At 39.0% G+C, this 18,159-nt stretch overlaps 1 protein-coding gene across 6 annotated transcripts in view; it reads right to left on the bottom strand.

Annotated features, from left to right (window-relative positions):
* Positions 1 to 18,159, bottom strand: part of EPC1 (enhancer of polycomb homolog 1) — an 84,068-nt gene that overhangs the window by 42,249 nt on the left and 23,660 nt on the right. Inside the window, exon 1 of one of the 6 annotated variants that reach the window (XM_037510478.2) lies at positions 16,729 to 17,179. The exons of 3 other annotated variants lie outside the window; for them this stretch is intronic. In XM_037510478.2, coding sequence (XP_037366375.1) covers positions 16,729 to 16,881 — 153 coding nt within the window. In that variant the 5' untranslated portion in view covers positions 16,882 to 17,179. Of the gene's footprint in view, positions 1 to 5,852; positions 5,910 to 16,728; positions 17,180 to 18,159 lie in introns of those variants that run through there. 2 more of the 6 variants (XM_037510477.2, XM_054695029.1) reach the window with 2 other exon arrangements.

The raw sequence follows: 18,159 nt of genomic DNA, 5'->3' as shown, positions 1-18,159 counted from the left end.
GGAATGTTTCAGAACAAAGGAATAAGGGAAAAATGATCCTGTAGTTGGAGGAAATGTAAAGGTTTTGGAGGACGAGAAAGGTGATAAGAAATCAGATTATGTAAGGTCTAGTATATAAGCCACTGTAAGCGCAGTAAGAGTTCTTTACAGGCTTTTAGCCAGAAGTGAGATAGGAGTTTTCAAAAGCCACTGGATGTTTGAGGAATACTGGATAAAGCAATAAATGCAGTCCCAGGAGAGGACTAGTTAGGAAAGTATGGAAATCTAGGCAAGAGATCCTAGTACCTTAAATTAGGGAGGTAGCAATGGAGATTTTAACGTTTGAATTGTTTAGGAAATTAAACACTATAGATTTTTTTAAAATTCAGACTATTCTACCCTACCCGAACCTTCACCTTTGTTCTCTAATTCCTGCATTGTGATTCACAATAAATCTGAATACATTAAATACAGTGAAAGGACAACCTAACATCAATTTGTTATGGTTAGTATAACAGAATTTATATCACAAGAATGCCTTGCTAATGGGACCAGGTGTTATTGTTTCTGGATATAGTAGAAATGAGTGGTCATCTTGTTTCAAGATACTTCATATTGAACATTACATTATTTCACAAATGATATGGCATACTGGTTAGAATTTCTAGACTTGAACCTTAAAAATGAGATACTGTTTTTTAACTCAAATTTAAGGTGTATCCGAACAAATGGTCAGGAAAAAGACAAAACTTGCAAGCTGACCACAGACTTGAAACAAGGGAAGGGGATGAAGAGGGATCAAAATAGGGGAGGGTAGAGCACAAGGAACTATGGTGACTACACCTAAAGGGAGAACAATGATGTAAGAAAATAAATTACGGAAAAAAAAAGACAATGACAATAAATTTAAGATTTATTCCAGAAAGGATTTAAGGTAGCTGCATCCAGAAATAAAGGACAGAATTGTAACTGGTTTCTTACTAGTTATGAAAAGTATTAGGCATCCTTGAGAAACAGGAGCTGTAGATATGAAAAAGGAATAAAGGATCCACTGAAAAATTTTACATGAAAAAACTCAGTCCTAAAAATACAAAAACCAGGGGACAAGTTAATCCTATCACAAGCATTCCTTTACTTGATCCCATTTTAAAAATAAAAAACCAGAAATGTTTCAGCACTACAGAGGTTAGAAGGAATTTCCGAAGTGTATTCTGCAAGACCACAGCACAAGTGTTCAGACAAAAGATAACAATTCAATAGATGTGTCAAAATAGTTAATAAGAAAACCCAAGAAAAAGGAATCAAGGAATGTATTTTTATGGTATTGATTCTAAAATATTTCCTGGTATACACAAAAAACGGCTGCTTTTATTTTATAGGAAATGTATTACAAAGGAAAAATTCAGCCAAGGGAAAAAGATTCATATAGAATTCTCATATGTAATGCCAAGATGTCACTATGGTAGACAAAAAGGAAGCTTCAGGAAAGGTAGCAGTCACCAAAATCTTGATTTTCGAGATGCTTTCAGATCAAAAGAGAAATTTAAACTTCAGAAAAAATAATTTATTTCATTTTATTTACTTCAAATGGGTAGAAATGACATTTCACGAATTTAATGTTGCAAGTCGGCTTACAGTTTTATTACTCTAAGTGATAACATACACTCTACCCAAAGTAAATATTTTTTTTCTGATCTTACAATAGGGACTTAAAAAGTTGTCTGATTATGTTTTACTTTCTATAAGAATTATAAGCCCCTTAAAGGAAAAGAGATATCTGCTGACCCCATAATATCCAGCATTATTCTCTCTACAAATACTTGAAAAATCAACACAATATAAAATAAGTATGTTTAACACAGTGTTTGGCAAAATATACTTTTGGAAAGGCCATAGCATTTTTTCTGGTTTAAAATTTTGGTTCAATTATTAGACTGTCTCATGTCCTTTCCAGTCTTAGGAAAACTAAAGCTTAAAACCCACTTTATTAGCTTCACTTACTCCAAAAGCTCAAAAGTAGTTAAAATGCATCTGTGGGGTACCATTTTAGAATAAAAATAAAGCACCTAGATTTTTCAGGAATATATAGATATTAATTCCACAAACCTTGACTATACAAACAATAGCAAGCCTTTAAGATATAACTGTTTCTGCTTTCAAAGGGTGTGTAGTGCAGTAAAGCAAACAGTGATATAAATAAAATTGTTTTCTAAAAGATCACGGCTATAATAAGGCTTGGAAAGTGTTAAGTTAAGGAAGTATTCATAGAAGTTGACAGAAAATCAGTTTGTTAAGTGAGCATGGGGGAAAGGAAAACGTTTTGGGTAAAGAGGGGCAGCTATAACCAAAGACAGGTGAGCAACCAAGAGAACATTCAGTATTAGCAGGTTAACTTTGTTCGTGGCAGCCACATTCCTTTTCCTTTAAGGGGAATCTCTTTTCCTTTAAGGGGCTCATAATTCTTATAGAAAGTAAAACATAATAGTCCCCACCCACACTGTAATGCTGCTGGTAGAAATGATGGTACTTCACAAAGACCACATTATATAAAAGACAGAAGCTCTGTGGTAGGTGCTCTCATTTGAACACTCTTTCTCTTGGGTCACTAACTTTGGGGAAGCCAGATGTCAGGTTGTGAAGACTTGCAGTTAGTCAACGGAGAGGGCTGCATGATGAGGACAGAAACCTCTGGTCAAGGACGTGAGCAAGCCTGGAAGCAGATTCTTCAGCTGAGATGACTACAAATCCGGAATGGGTTTTCTGTAGACACTGATGTGGGATGCACCCAGTAAAGCTGTTCTTAGATTCCTGATCCTCAGAAACTGAGTTTTATTGCCTGTTGTTTTAATAGATTTTTTTTTTTTAATAGAGGCATGTTATTTATTTATTTGTTTGTTTGTTTTGTTTATACATGCACTGGGTACAGTCAGAAGCACGGGAGGGTGAGAGAATTCACCAGAGCCAGAGCAGGGAGCAGAACAGACTGAAGGACCGAAGTACACTGCTGAGGGGAGCAGTGGGCGGCAGGAGAAGTCTGCGCGCCATGTGGGACCCTCCTCCGGTGGCCGGGGAGCAGCCGGGGATCGAACCGGCGCCACAGAGGCCGTGGGCAGCTTCACAACCCAGCGCTCAACCGCTGCGCCACCGGGGAGGCCTTTGCCTGTTGTTTTAAGCTGCTGCTAAATTTTGGAAAAATAGTTACACAGAAATAGATAACATATGTTGGTACTCAGAGTCCCCAATGCATAACAAAGTCTAAAATACTGGAGTGGCTTTGAAACAAAACCAAATGAGGACAGCATCACTGAAGAAGCTGTTAATTAAACCTCCTGAAGTTTCATTAGGCTGTAGGCAAGGACAGAAAAGTAGGTAAGGAGTACCCCTGTCAAGAAGGGGAAGAGTTTAAACAGTCACGTTTAATTATGTGAAAAGTAGGGAAAAAAAATCACCTACTCAACTGAGTGATTTAGCTAAGGAGATTTTCAAGCAGAGTTGAAAGTGCTGCCTGTTTTACTGCTATATATGGTAAAAAATGAGAAGAAATAAACTAAGTGAAGAAGTGTTAAAGAGGAGCCAGGACTTGATGCTTTTGAAAATTTGCAGTCTCTAGATTGCAAACAAGACTAAAATTTAGAAATGGAGTCTAAGCCAAGATTATATGCAGAATGCCACCAGAAACACAAGGTCTAAAAAACAAGCTGAGGGAGTAACCATAAAATGTTTTGTTAAGATCTCAGAAACTGAGATCAAAGACCTTGCTTCAGAGAACTACTCAGTTTTACAAAATGTTTGCTAATTAGAACTATGTACTTCAAAGATTCTCTCAATCAAACAATGAGGCTTTTAAGAAGCTGAACTTATTGCTCTACATTAAGTTCAAGGTAGTAAAAGACTTATCTCAAAGAGATTTATGAATCTGGCTTTCAGCTAATGGAATGGACCCCAATAAAATCCATAAAGACCCACAAAGTTTTGAAAAATTATATATTCAGGAACACTGCTAGTTTGAACTTAAACAGAGACAATACAAAATGAAAAGGGGACTTCAGAGTCCTGAGAAGTTGGAAAGAAGCTAAGGAAACTTAGTAGCAAACAGTGCTACCTTTCATGAAAAAGGAAGGATGAAAAGAGGGCAGAACCAAATGCCCAAAGGGCAAAGCTGAGCGCCTTTGGTGAATTATACCTTGGAAGTGACCCTTAACTAAGCAACAACTGCCAACATTTGCCTCACTCAACTTCAGAAAAGCTAAACGCTACAGCCTGTGAGTCGTTCTGAACAGGAACGATTTTTTAGTGGCCATCCTAAGTCTGAAAGGAGCGGGTGGTGTGAGCAGTTATCGCCATTGCTTTAAACTTGAAGGAATGGGTATTGAAAGCTGTATTTAAGTAACTACACATGCAAAGTCTCCAACAGTACCTGAAATCAATGTGGATGAATGTGAGCTGACACAGTAAAGGAATGAGACTTAAGGCAATGGAGGAGTGTTGGCTTTGGGAGGGGTGAAATACTTTGCATGTGGAGACTGTGGTAGCCTCCAAAGATTTTCGTCTCCTAGCTCTGAATCTTGTGTAGTTCCCTCCTAGTGTGAAACATGTATGATAAAAGTGGTGCTATGTAACTTCTCAAAGTAGGTCATAAAAAACTGTGATTTCTATCGTACATGCTCATTAGGGATTACTCAGAAGGAAGTGTTGCCACGTTGCAAGGACACTGAGACAGCAATAGAGCAGCTCAATTTAAGAGAGACCTGTCAGGAAGGGACTGCGGCAAACAACCATGTAAGTGAAGCTAAGAAGAGAAATTCTCTAGATTCACTCAGCCTTTAAAAATCAACAGCTTAGCCAACAGCTTTACTGGAACCTTGAAGAAAACCCTGAACTAGTATCATTCAAATAAGCTTCTTTTAGATTCCTAGTTCTCAGAAACTATATGAGATAGTGTTGTTTAAGATGCTAAGTGTAAGAGTAATATGTTATGAAGCAATATAACCAAGACAGGGTTTTAAGGAAGGGAAAGGAAAAAGACAAAGTAGGGATAAAGGTCAGATAATGTAGAGTCCAGTAAACCATATTTAGTAGTTTATGCATTTTATTCTATCAGGAAAAGGAGTAATTTAAGATTTTAGACATCAAAGTAACAAATGGACTCATATTAAAAAAAAAGGAAAAAAATCCTGATAACTTTAAGGGGGTTACAGTTTTGAAAACTAGAAGTAGAGAGACCAGTTAACAATATAAACTTTTTTAAATAAGAGGACATTCTAATCTTTTAACAGATTAATAAAAGCAGTTTTAAGAGCTAACTAAAATGTACAAAATCTGCTAAATTTTTTTCTGCATTTGACAAATTCTTCAAATCACATTTTATGTATCTTAGACATCTTCTAGGAAACATTTAAGTATCCACTGGCAAAGTAAGTTGAGAAAACAATCCATTTGAGGTGACATTCTTGTCCATTTAAGGCCACGTTTTTTAATTCCTTCTTTACTATTATCTCAAATTCTATCACAAATACAACTAGGTGTGTATATAGATCAGTATCCACTCACTATCAAAACATCATAACAAAAATTACTTAAGATGGAAATTTGAAAATTTAAAAACCTGCCTAAAATATTTTGCTATCACCCAAGGACTAAAACTAAAATAATTAGAAAATATCTGAGCACTTACACTGTATCTTTAGGCACCAAGTAATCCACTTTACACAGGATCTCATTTAACTCTCATACTGAGCTAACTGAAACCTAGTGCTATGCTCGCTTTGAATCCAGAAAAATAGTTGTTGCATACCTATCAGGCCCAATGCTCTCTCTTTTCAAATTACTTCACTACTCACTTATACACATTTTTCAAATAATCAAGTACCTACCTGTAATATAAAAAAAGAAGTAAATGATGCAGTTATTTCCAAAATGGTAGTATCTCCTGAAAAATTTCTGAACAAAATAAAGTACAACATTCCCTTAATTTATATACTAGTCACAGTATATAAATTTAATATATATCAAACTGTATGTAGAAATATAACTTTATATATAATGTGGAATCAAGTTTTAGACTCAAATAACTTATAAATATAAATTTTACCAAACGATATGGTCTGTGGGACAGTCGAAAGTCATGGGCAATTTTCTGTTTTGTGGGCTAATTCTTTGCATGGTAGAATTTACATTATTCCTGAACCCCTCTTACCAAATGCCAATAGCATCTCCTAATAATTGTAACATTCAAAACCATCCCCCCAATTTTTATAATGTCCTGAAGGCGAAAGAATGTTACAATGCCTGTTTGAGAACCATTGCAGAAGTAATGAGTTCTCATATGTTCAATAACTCTAAAGTGGCCCACTTACTAGATCCTGAAGCAAATGTGCTGTACAAAACCCTTCCTTGTAAAAGTATTTATACAACTGTGCAGGAGTGGTGACAGATACTCCTGGAAGGTCACTGAGTCACCAGCTTCTATATAGTGAAGTTGCCCTCCCTTCAGGCTAATTAATCATACCATCTCTGGCTGAGGAATGGCCCCATGTAATTCAGAATATCTAGCAGAAGGTAACTAGAACTGTTTGTTCCTATGAAGTTGGCTAGATATATCCCATTATTCTTTGTATCTATTTAGGAATTCAAGACTTAGCAGCATAGCCTAGGCTATCACCATTCTGATTTCAGTAGCCCTTAATCTGACTCAACCTCCTACCTTCCCCCACCTTTCCAAACCCATTCCACTCTGTTCTCCAGAATAAAGATGTATCAGTAAACTCTTCTTTATAGTCTCATTTAATGTTCCCGCAGCCCTTGCCCCAAGCGAAGTCTAGCAATGTCTTTGTGAAACTATACTCCTTCCACACAGCTTTTCATTTTTCCAAGTTCCACATACTTATGGACACATTCAGCCTCCACGCTTCCCCACTCCCCAGTTCCATACCATTTCATCATTGCTGTCCTTTCAAAAAAAAATCTAATCTCTCAGAAGTTCACACTCTCTTCCCAGAGCTGTTATATAAAGTCTCTTGGTCACAGAGTTCATTCTTCTCAACTACTACACTCCTGGCCTCATTCTCAGGGATCCTATCTACTTGGATCTAAGACTATGAACTTCTCACTCACACTGATCTCCTCTATTCCACATCAGCCACCCTTCCTGTGGTTATACCCTATGGTCTTGCCTTCACTTGTAATTGTGTCACAGCTGAAATCTAAATTCAAGCATCTCACTCTTTCACAACCAACCTCCTTAGTTTCACCTATTTCAGCACTCCCACTTTAATGTATCTATTCCAGAGCCCTCTATTCCAATAATTCTTCAACTGCCCTACTCATTAGTTTCTTGATGCCTTCCCTTCTGCTTATCCAGTAAATATCTCATGGTCTATCATAACAATCTACCTCACAAATATTTTAAATCCCGTCATTCTTCTCTTCCTTCTTTGTACTTGCTCAGCAGACCTCAACCCTAAAGAAACCCAAGTGAGCCTCACTTCCAAAGATCACAAATACTGAGCCCTCACTTAGTTAATCAAGTATACTACATTTCTCGAGCAAGTTAGCTTTCCCATACATACCTTTGTCTCTTAAGGTTCCTCCCTCACTCTGAGGTGATGACCTCATCTCTTACTTCATAGAGTAATTAGAATCATAAGATAAACTACCTCATCTATTGACTATCCATTGTACCAACTGACCTGCAGCTGCCTTCTGTACTTTTGAAAAGGAAAAGGCAGGCCTTCCCTGGTGGCGCAGCTGGTTGAGTGCAACGCTGTGAAGCTGTCCACAGCTTCTGCAGCTCGGGTTTGATCCCCGGCTGGCCAGGGAGATACCCACACAGCGCGGCAGACCTCTCCTGTCTCACCTGCTGCTCCCTTCAGGAGTGTTTTCGGCCGTCTGCCTGCTCTGTTCCTTGCTGTCTCTGAATTCTCACACCCTCCCGTGCCTCTGGCCTGTACCCCAGTACTTGTATAAATAAAATAAATCTTAAAAAAAAAAATAATAAAAAGGAAAAGTAATTTCTCTTCTAATTAGTGACTAATTCTTCCATGAAATCGATCCAAGAGAAATACTGATTGTTTTTAGGACCAAAATCCTTGAGCAAAAGAGGGATAGGATTGTTTTTTCCTTTTTAATGATACCATTCTGTTTTTTTTTTTAAAAAGATATATTTATTTATGGATATAAGAGCTGGGGTACAGGCCAGAGGTGTGGGGGTGGGGTGAGAGGATTCACCAGAGACAGAGTGGGGAACAGAACAGGCTGACTGACTGAAATACACTGCTGAGGGAAGCAGAGGGTGAAACAGGAGAGGTCTACAGTGCCCTGTGGGGTTGCTCTCTGGCTGGCAGGGGATCAAACTTGTGCTGCAGAGGCTGTGGATTGCTTTGTAGTGCTGTGCTTAACCCCTTGCGCCAGGGAGGTCCCTATATACTATTTCTAATAACTTGTTTATAATAACCATTTTAACATTTCTGTCTTCTAATATTACCTGGGTTATTTCTATGCCTGTGTTGATTTTTTCCCCTTAGTTATCAGTTATATTTTCAAGCTTCTCTGCATGCCTGGTATTGGATTCCTAGCACTGAGTTATCCTGTAGGATCTTTCAGTATACTTTTAAACATTTTTGGCTTTATTCAAGGGCACAGTGATGTTATTTGAAATTAGTTTGATCCTTTTGAGGTCAGTGTTTAATCTTTCTTTTAAGTCTAGAAAGTATTTAGTCTAGAGCTAATCTGGTCCCATTACTAAGAGAATAACCCTTCTGAGAACTCTTATCTGAAGACCAATGTCTTTCCATTTTGGCTAGTAAAGATCCAACATATTCCTGAGCTCTGTGAGCTCCCAGAAATGTTCCTCTTACTAGCGCTTTTTCCCCGGCCTCCAAAGTTTCTCACAGACAAGTTCAGATCAGTTTTCAGTCAGAGTCAAGGGGATCACTACATATATTTCCTTGCTCTGAAGCCACTTCGGTCTCCTCAAATTCTAAATTCTCTGTCTCTTCAAGGAGGCTGTCAGGCTCTATTGGGATCTTACCTACCTATGCTATAGTATGAAAACTCTAGCGATGACCAGGGCAATCTAGGGCTCAGCTTTGCTCCCTTCATTTGTGTTTCCTGGACATTAACTCATTTTTACTTATTTATGCACACAAGAACTGGGGTGTAGGTCAGAGGTGTGGGGGTGGGGGGTTAGAGGATTCACCAGAGACAGAGTAGGGAGCAGAACAGGCAGATCTACTGAAATACACTGCTGAGGGGAGCAGGGGGTGAGACCAGAGAGTCTGCTGAGCCATGTGGGTTAGCTCCCTGGCCTGGGATCTAACTCATGCTCATGCCTTAGTTGCTGGTGATAGCTTGACAGCGCTGAGACTTTAACCCCTGTGCCACCAGGGAGGCCTCTAACTCATTTTTTAAAGAAACCATTTGTTGATTCCTCCATCCCTTGTAGCTATTAACCTAATTTTTTCCTGTTCTCTTTCATAGCAGAACTATTTCAAAGAGTCATCTACACTTGCTGTGACCCTTTTATTTATCTTTCATCAATTTTTCTACTCCAATTGGGCTTTCCTTCTCACTACTTCCCTAAAATAAAAATGAACCAATGGCACACATCTAATCCTATTAAGTGGTCACTTTCCCATATCTTCTCAGTGGATACAGATAACTAACTTCCCCTCCTTCCTGAGACACTTTTATCTTCACTTTCTAAGTACTCTAGCAGCTCCTCTACTTGAGCCCCAGGACAGTTTATAAATTATGGTACTCCTTCCACATGAAATTATGTATTGTTCCATTTCATTGCCATGTTACAGCTATATAGTCTCCATCTGTTTTTGATTCCGTCTGTTTTCCCATTAGAATTCAGGCATTCAATCAATCAATACTGAACACTGTGAGGGACTATTTCAGGTACTGAAAACATGTCAGTGAATAAAGCAAAAAAATTTCTTACCCTCAGAGTTTATATGCTAGAATGTAAGATCCATGAAAAAGGGAATCTTGTTTATTCACTGTTGTAAACATGGGGCCTATAATAATCCCTGGCACACAGAAACGCACACTATTTGCTACAAAAGTGTATTAAAAAGTTATCTGCTTTCTCAATCTTGTACAACATATTTCATTTCAAATATCTCCACTTAGCTAGTAGGACAAGCTAAAAGTCTAGCTTTCGACTTCAAAACAGCCATATTTGTAGTTTTTTCCACATTCAGACTCTATTATTCTTACAGGTAAAGCACAATTTGCAACTATCTCTATAACATTCTAAATAAAACAAATTGCAAATACTCCCAACAATAGAAGATTTGACAACCAATTATTCTTTAAGTTTGAGACTGTCTAGACTAAACTGCAAACAATAATCCATGCACCCTGACTATCTTTACTTCTCTGTAAACTGTGTTTATTTTGGGTTGTTGGAAGAGTCATGACCCATTTTTACAAAGAAAACAGAAAAAATGTCATGCCTTTTCCAACAACCAAATATAAAGGCAAACAAAGTCATAAACTTGAATTAGTCATAAAGTAATTCAAGATTTAATTCTATTCTATAAAATACATTTGGAAACAGATTTCAATAAGTTGGCAACATAGTATACCCATTACAGCAGGAAATTATCACAGCCATACTTCATTTTGCAGTTAAGAAAACCTGGGTAATTGGGAGCCTACATGCCCAGAGTCAGAAGCTGAACTAGACCACAGTTAACTGCCCGTGTGATGCTTTTCCCAAATAATAATTATGTGAATTAGAAACATTTTTCACATCTGTATCATACAACTCATTCAAGGACAGAGAACACATTTAACATATTTATACCAGACAGATCCAAATACAAGGGACTGTATATTGCTTCTGAGCATCAACCAAAAGCAGGGCCATTCTAAACATTCAATTCCTATTTGGATAACAATGAAAATCATCTGTACAGCACTTAAAAATCATGCCTCAGTTATGTCTCAGAATTATCTTCTAAGATAGTTCAGGATACTGTTAGTATGCAAAGAAGCTAATGTTCATTCAGTAAGATGCTTGTGGGGCCACAAAATTCAGCAAACTATGTCACAAAGCATATCTGAAGCTGAAGCATGCTTTAAAGATAACCTTCATGGGCTTCCCCGGTGGCGCAAGAAGTTAATTCTCAGCACTACGAAGCTATAGGCTGCAGAGTTTGATCCCCAGCCAGGGAGCTAACACACACGGTGCAGACCTCTCCTGTTTTGTCCACTGCTCTCTCAGGAATGTATTTCAGTAGATCCACTTGTTCTGCTCCCCACTATGTCTCCAGAATGAAGCCTCTCAACACAACACCCCACCCCCACATCTGGGCTACACCCCAGCTCTTGAATGCATAAATCTTTTAAAAAAATAAAGATAACCTTCATAACAACACAGTTATGGGATGGTTTTCTCTTTTTATAGAATTGATTATATACCCACTCATCAAGGCTACAACTCAGGTAATATATCATGGATTTATTAACTACAAGTTTGTTTTTATCTACCCACTACAACAAGGCTAGTGGGAAAATTCACTTCACATTAAGGTGCAAAGTTGGATATCCATTAAATTTAAATTACTGTTACTAGTTCAAAATCTCTATCTGCAATTACAAGCTTGGTCAAGAAAGAGCTGCTACAATTTATAAATGTGCTGAAAGACAACACAGCTTTAAATAATTTAAATAATTTTTAAAATAAAGAGTTCTAGTAAGTTGTTTAAAAGATCTGAATTACTTTTCTCATTGATTTCCCCCCAAACTGATTTATTCTTACAGGAAATGAAGTATATATCATAATTCATACACTAAGTTTCTTTAAAATCCCTACTCTCTTTGATTCTATTTCTCTAAGTATTTCATAGTTTTTGCACTACTCAATTCATTTTATACCCAAATGACAACATCAACGCCCTTTCCTTGCAAGCTGTCTTCTTCTGCTTTAAAATTAATGTTATAATCAATTGCAGATAACAAGCACCCTCACTTTTTCAGGCAAACTGTTTAAAGGTAGACAGAATTCACATCATCATACATACAAACAGAATTCCTGTCATTATTTATGTACAGACATACACACATTCTGTACCATTATTACTACATACCATGATGCAGTAAAATGTAAAATATTAAAAAAAATAGCTCATTTTAAGTATTAGGAATGGCTAACAATATCTAATCCCAGTACACCCTATAAGCAAAAGTTATAAAAAGTTATTACTTGCTTATGAAATCTAAGCCATCCATGTTTATATGGTACTTTTAACTAAGTTCTGTTGATTAAGAGGTAGTTCTGCACAAATTCCATTAAAGAACACAAATGTACCCACAAAACACCATTTAGGCATGCTTATTAATTTTCATTACTACTTTAGAATAAAATCAATCAAAAATTTTAATTATTAAATCGTATACCTAAAAGTTTTAATATTAACACTAAGCACCTAGGAACTTTCCATAGTCAACAATCCTCAGTCCACTCCTGAGTTAACTACAACCTTTATTATTTTTCAATTACCCTTCCATTAAGTCCACATAATAATTGCCATACTGGAAAAAAATTACCAATATTTCTGGGACTAATCTTAACCTTGAGCTTCTACAACAGCTCGTTACCAGTACCTCGAGAGAAACTGATGACAAGTATGACACTCCTTAGAAATGTATGCGATCACAAAATTTTACATGCCTATTATGTAAAATAGGCATGTAGAATCATTTTCATGTAACCTTCAGAACCCCAGCTTAGAAAATTATACTCAAGAGTATCTTGAGCAGGGTAGAAAGTTTAACCTAGATTTTATTGTTGCTTCTCAGCTTTGCTGTTAGACTAGTTCCTTGCTACTTAATGCAAAACCCCCAATACTCTTAATTCCTTTTTTAAATCAATCTTAACTTGTAAAAGCTAAACTTCATTTCTGCTATAATTTAGATTCCACATATTTTGCTTTGCTTAAAGGACAGTGGAGAGAACGGAGCACTCTAGAGTCATTTTTACACCTTCAAGAACTAAAAATACTGGTTTACAAAATACGAAAGGAAAAAAAGGCTCTTCTTTTAAAATGAGAAACCAAACCTTTAAAACTTATTTTTGTAAAATGGAAAACTAGAAAAGCTAAATTTTTACCAAGTTTTCAAAATTCAATGCTTGACTTTTTTCTAATAGCAAACAAAACGTACACATTTCCAACTTCTCCCTAATTAAAAACAAAAAATACCCATCCACTTTATAAATGTTTCTTAACTTGGGTTTAATAACATTATGTACTGGACCAGTAATACAAAACGTAGTTTTAAGAGCAAAGTGCATGAAAATTATTTTTTCTGGTCAGAACCCCATTAAAACAAGGTGTTGGATTATGATGGCTACACCATACTTCTAAACTTCAAAGATGACAGTGCAGGGCACTATGGAGACACTACTGTGATATTAACATATTAATTACATTGCATATCCCCCTCAAACCAGTCAGGCAAGAGGGAAAGTTAAGTCAATGTCTCTTGTAAGTACAGCCACATACCCTAGATAACTCAATGAAAAAAATCAAACTACTACTACAGGAACCAAGTAGCTCCAATTTGTTAAATATCACTTTATATGCAGCTTTTTCAGAATGTCTCTTAAAGTGAGAAGTTTCCATAAAGAGGAACTGCAACATAAAGCTCAATTTTAGCCAAAATAAGTCAATTTTAGTAAAAACGATACTACTGATATCTTGGGAAAGCTACCCTTTCAATTAAAAGTAAAGCTCTGGCACTAAATATTTTAACATTTCTAATTTAAAATTGCAGTCCTAAAGTTCAGATTAATTTTAAACTTAAAAGGATGTTCAAATATTTTAATGGTGCAGCAGTCTCAAAAGGACTCATTTATCTCATATTTAGAGCTGTATCTCATTCATTTCATATGATTTGAAAATTCTGTAATTCATTAAACACAATGCCTTCATCAACTGTTACCTGTTGATTTAGCAAGTTATAATTACCTTCTACTAATTCAGTTACTCCTTCACATCTGACATAAACTCTTCCATTTACTACAATTTGGAGGTTTACTTCAATCCTACTACAAATATTAAAAAACAACTAAGTTCTAAAGTTGATTAAGTAACATTTGATGGTGGGGGGTTTCTATTTAACATTTCTTAAAAATTAAGGAGGCCTAATCGGGTCAGTGTTCAGCTCGGTATTAAAATTGTTTAAATGGGAGTACACTAATAAGTGTTATTTCCCCAATGTTAAGATCCTAGGATTTCCAGCAAATTTACAAAGAAACAAAATAAAGCAATAATCACTTTTGTATGGTTTGCACAACAATTTTGCAGTTTCACTTTGATCACGAAATGTTTTCCTAAAAGACCGTGTACAAAACTGTTCTCATCCAAATTTGCCTCATCTTTCAAGATCAACATAGGATATTTTCTTTAAACCAGACAATTTAGGTTCTAGATTACTCCAACCAAAGAGTATAACTAAAGTGTAAAAAGGCAAGTTTGCTAGCCCTTTTTCTTTATACATTTTCAATATTGAGCAATGTGCTACTTTCAATATTGTGATTGATATGGCCTACTAATGCTACAGCATGAACCACAGCACTGTGAAGTAGCTGTTTACCTGCCACTATTTGCACTTAAAGTTCAGGATCTATTCCTGACGTCTATGCTTCACTGACCTTAGTTTTGGATGGCTGTGATGTGAAACAAATTCTAAACACTTGATTGAATACAAAAAGTTCCATATATTCCTCAAAACCAGGAACTCCACATGTCAGAAATCTATTATATCCGTAATTATGGAATGTAAAATTATTTCAGCAAACAAAAATAATCTGTTAAATTTAACAAGCATAGATACTTGAGTTTAACTGTGATTTCAGGTTGTAGCTCTCAGGACTGTCCAAAGTATTATCAACAGAAGACCTAACTAAATTTCTAAACTGTACTGTACTGTTATTTTTCTTTAACTTAGGCTCCCTCCTCCTTATATGGCTGCAAAACAAGAACTACAAATTAATTTCCAGGGCAGTGTAAAAGTATTATCTGCAAAACTTATAAACAGAAACAAAAATAAAACCAAAAGACAAGATTCTGCAGTCACAAGTACTTTAATTTTTAAAAACAAATCACTTATTTTAAAAATAAACACACGGCACACCATTCTACTCTAAAGGTGATACAAGTAAAAGAAATTAAAGAGGTTTTGTCTCGTAATGTGCTGAAAGTCAGTACTTACACTAGACAATCTCAACGACTACATACAACTTAGCTTGTCTGTAAAGTTAAGATTTAAAACCACCCTCAAAAGTAACATTGAACTGTCACAGCTATTTTAAAGGTTAAAACAACCCAAACAGTTTAAACAGTTTTATTTTCAAAGTCAACATTACAAAGCATAATTTCTACATTTAAAATTCTTACAGTACCAAATAGACATTACAGTACAATTTTCCACGGTAAAACTGTAGTACACAAATCCAGCGATTCCTTGATTTCCTCGAACTGTCAATAAACTGCACCCTGTTTAAGTGGCTGTATCTGAAAACCAAGGTATGCAATTCCTTAGGATTAGAAGTCATCAAATTTTATACTGTCAAGAATGGGGAAATGAGAGGAAGAGTCTAAAGCCACAACTACTAAAATGTTTATTAGCTGTAAACATTTAAATACTGTAACCCACCCTGTATAGTTATTCAATGTTAAGATTTCTGCGAATCAAGTCACTTCGCTTCAGTTCGGTTATGAACACGAAAGCACCTTCCTACGAAATTTTATCTGTAATATCTAAAGTGGGGTCTTTTCTCTGTGTTGAAAAACCAGAAAGGCGGCGAACTTAAATTTATCAAACACACACACGCCTACACAGTAACAAAGTTGCAGGCTTTAGAAGAGCCACTGACTGCCAAAAAAAAAAAAAAAAAAGAAAAAAGAAAAGAAAAAGAAAAAAAAAGAAACCCACCCAACCTCCTAATATATTTTTAAGGCTCAAAGAAAAAGTCAGGAATAGTTAGTTTATTATTGCCCGACTAGCACTGGGTAGGGATGGATGCAAAAGTCCGGACAGGATACGACAATGACTAAGTCTTATCTTCTATGAAAGTCAGTCGTCCGGGGAAACCAGCAGTACCCTCCGATACTCGCCGCGGGGGGCGGGGGAGGGGGTAAGTCTTAGGGATCTGCAGTCAACATTACATGCCCCCCTGAGGCTCCACGTGGGGGCTGCAGTGAGCCGGACAAGCTTCCTAGGCCACAGGGAAGTGAAATTCCCGTGCGGCGCACGGAACCAGCGCTCCCCAGCGCCGGCAGCGCGCGAAGGCCGGGGTGGCCCCAGAGCGCCACCCAGCGGCCGAGGAGCGGCCTGCAGACGGGTCCTCGTCGGTTCCGGGCTCGCCGCACCCCCACCGCCACCCAGCCCGTTCCCCTCTCCGGATGCACAAGGCCCAACCCAAGAACTAAGACCACAAAATGGCTGCCGGCAGCTTCGTCACGTGACCCCTTTGTGCCTTTCGGGCTCCCGAACTCCGCGGGACCCGGGTACAAGTGGCCGGGGTCGGCGGGATGGCCTTAGAGGAGGCCCCGCCGGGCCGCGGCGGCCGGGGGTCGAGGCCGGGGGAGGCGGAGTAAAGGCCCGGCCGGCGACAGAGTCGGCGGCGAAGAGAAGATGGCGGCCATTTTGTGTGGGTATGCTGCTCCGCCGCCGCAGGCAGCAGAGGGAGCGGGGCCTGGCGGTGGGTCGGACAGGGGAGTTAACACGTACCGACTCCTCTTCCTTCTCCATTCCGGTGGGCATCTGCGGCACGGCCCGGTTTATCGAGGCGTATTCGTGCAGGTCGGGCAGATCCTCACAGCGGAAAACCGGCAGCGGCTTCGAGGCGTCTAGCGCCCGCGCCCGAAACGACAGTTTACTCATCTCAGGCACAGCAGATACCTCTCCGCTCTGGGGAAACGGCCCCGGCCAGCGGGATCATGGAGAACCGGGGGTTCGGTCCCCACTTGCCTACCGCTGCCGGGAACTTGAGGGGCGGAGCGCAGAGCCCGCCGTCCGGGCACTAACACCAGCCAGGAGGGTAGGAAGCTGTGCCGCTCCGCTCCTCTCTCGCTCGCTCTCTTCAATACGCCATGGCCAACATGGCGGACATTAAAACTCCACTGTGCGCTCTTCAGCCAACCCCAGCCATTCCCCACACTGCATCGCGCAGCGGCGCGGGCACGCGGCGGCGGGGGGGTGGCGGCGGTGGCGAGCGCGGGCTCGAGGCCGGGCGCCAGCACGGAGCGCGCGTCCCGCCAACCCCCAGCGCCCGCCGGCCTCGCTCCCCGCGCCTCGCTGCTCGCGGCCCCCACCCTTCCCGGACCCGGACGCGGACTGGCGGGCCGGGGCGCTGGGGCGCCGGGAGCCCCACTTCTCAGCCCTCCTCTCCCTTTCTCGCGTGCGCGCGCACTTTCTCACGCTCCCTCGCTCCCTGCGCGGTTTTCTGACAGGCAAGGTGCAGGAAAACTATCTACAGGCGCGCGCCAGCTTTCCGAAAGAAACGGAGAGAATTTCGGGGTGATGCTTTTGTTCCGGGGTCGGCGGGCCCGGGCACCTGTCACTCTAGCCTGTGGGGGCGACGAGGAGGGGGTACCAAAGCGCCTTCGAATGGGGTTTATGAGCGACGCTCAGGAGAAGCTGCGCTCGGATGGCAAATTCAGTAGGTGAAGGCACATCTTAGTTATCGCGGCGTTGTCGGACTTCAAAACAAGAAATACAAATGCAATTAGGGGCAAATGTTAGGTAGGGTGAACTTTTACCAGCATTTTTTTTTTTTTGGGAGGGATCGAATAAAACAGTTATATTAGCTCTGCATCAAATCATTGGTCAATTTCCCACCTACTGAGTTTAGTGTAACCGGTAGGCATCCAATTCTGCGCCAACGTAGGTCCTCCCCTGCGTTTTTTCTGTTAAATTCTATGCTTTATCTACCCACTTTCACTTTTCTGCAATTAAAGCAAAAGGAATAATTATTACCGGGTATATAAAGGTTACATGTAACCTTTTGGGAGTGGAAAGGGGGGTTATTTTAGAGCCATTTCTTGATATGTGACTCGTGATTTTCTGTTTGTATGCAAAGACGATGCTTCACCAGAGCATGGACTCACTTATATTTATGATTTTTTTCTTTAAAAAAACTTTTAAAAATTTGAATCATGT

The sequence above is a fragment of the Talpa occidentalis genome, unplaced genomic scaffold, assembly GCF_014898055.3.
Source record: "Talpa occidentalis isolate TD23 unplaced genomic scaffold, MPIMG_talOcc4v2.1 talOcc4.14, whole genome shotgun sequence".
Lineage (NCBI taxonomy): Eukaryota > Metazoa > Chordata > Mammalia > Eulipotyphla > Talpidae > Talpa > Talpa occidentalis.
Note: the sequence above shows the minus strand (reverse complement) of the source record. Positions and strands in the feature narration are given on the sequence as shown.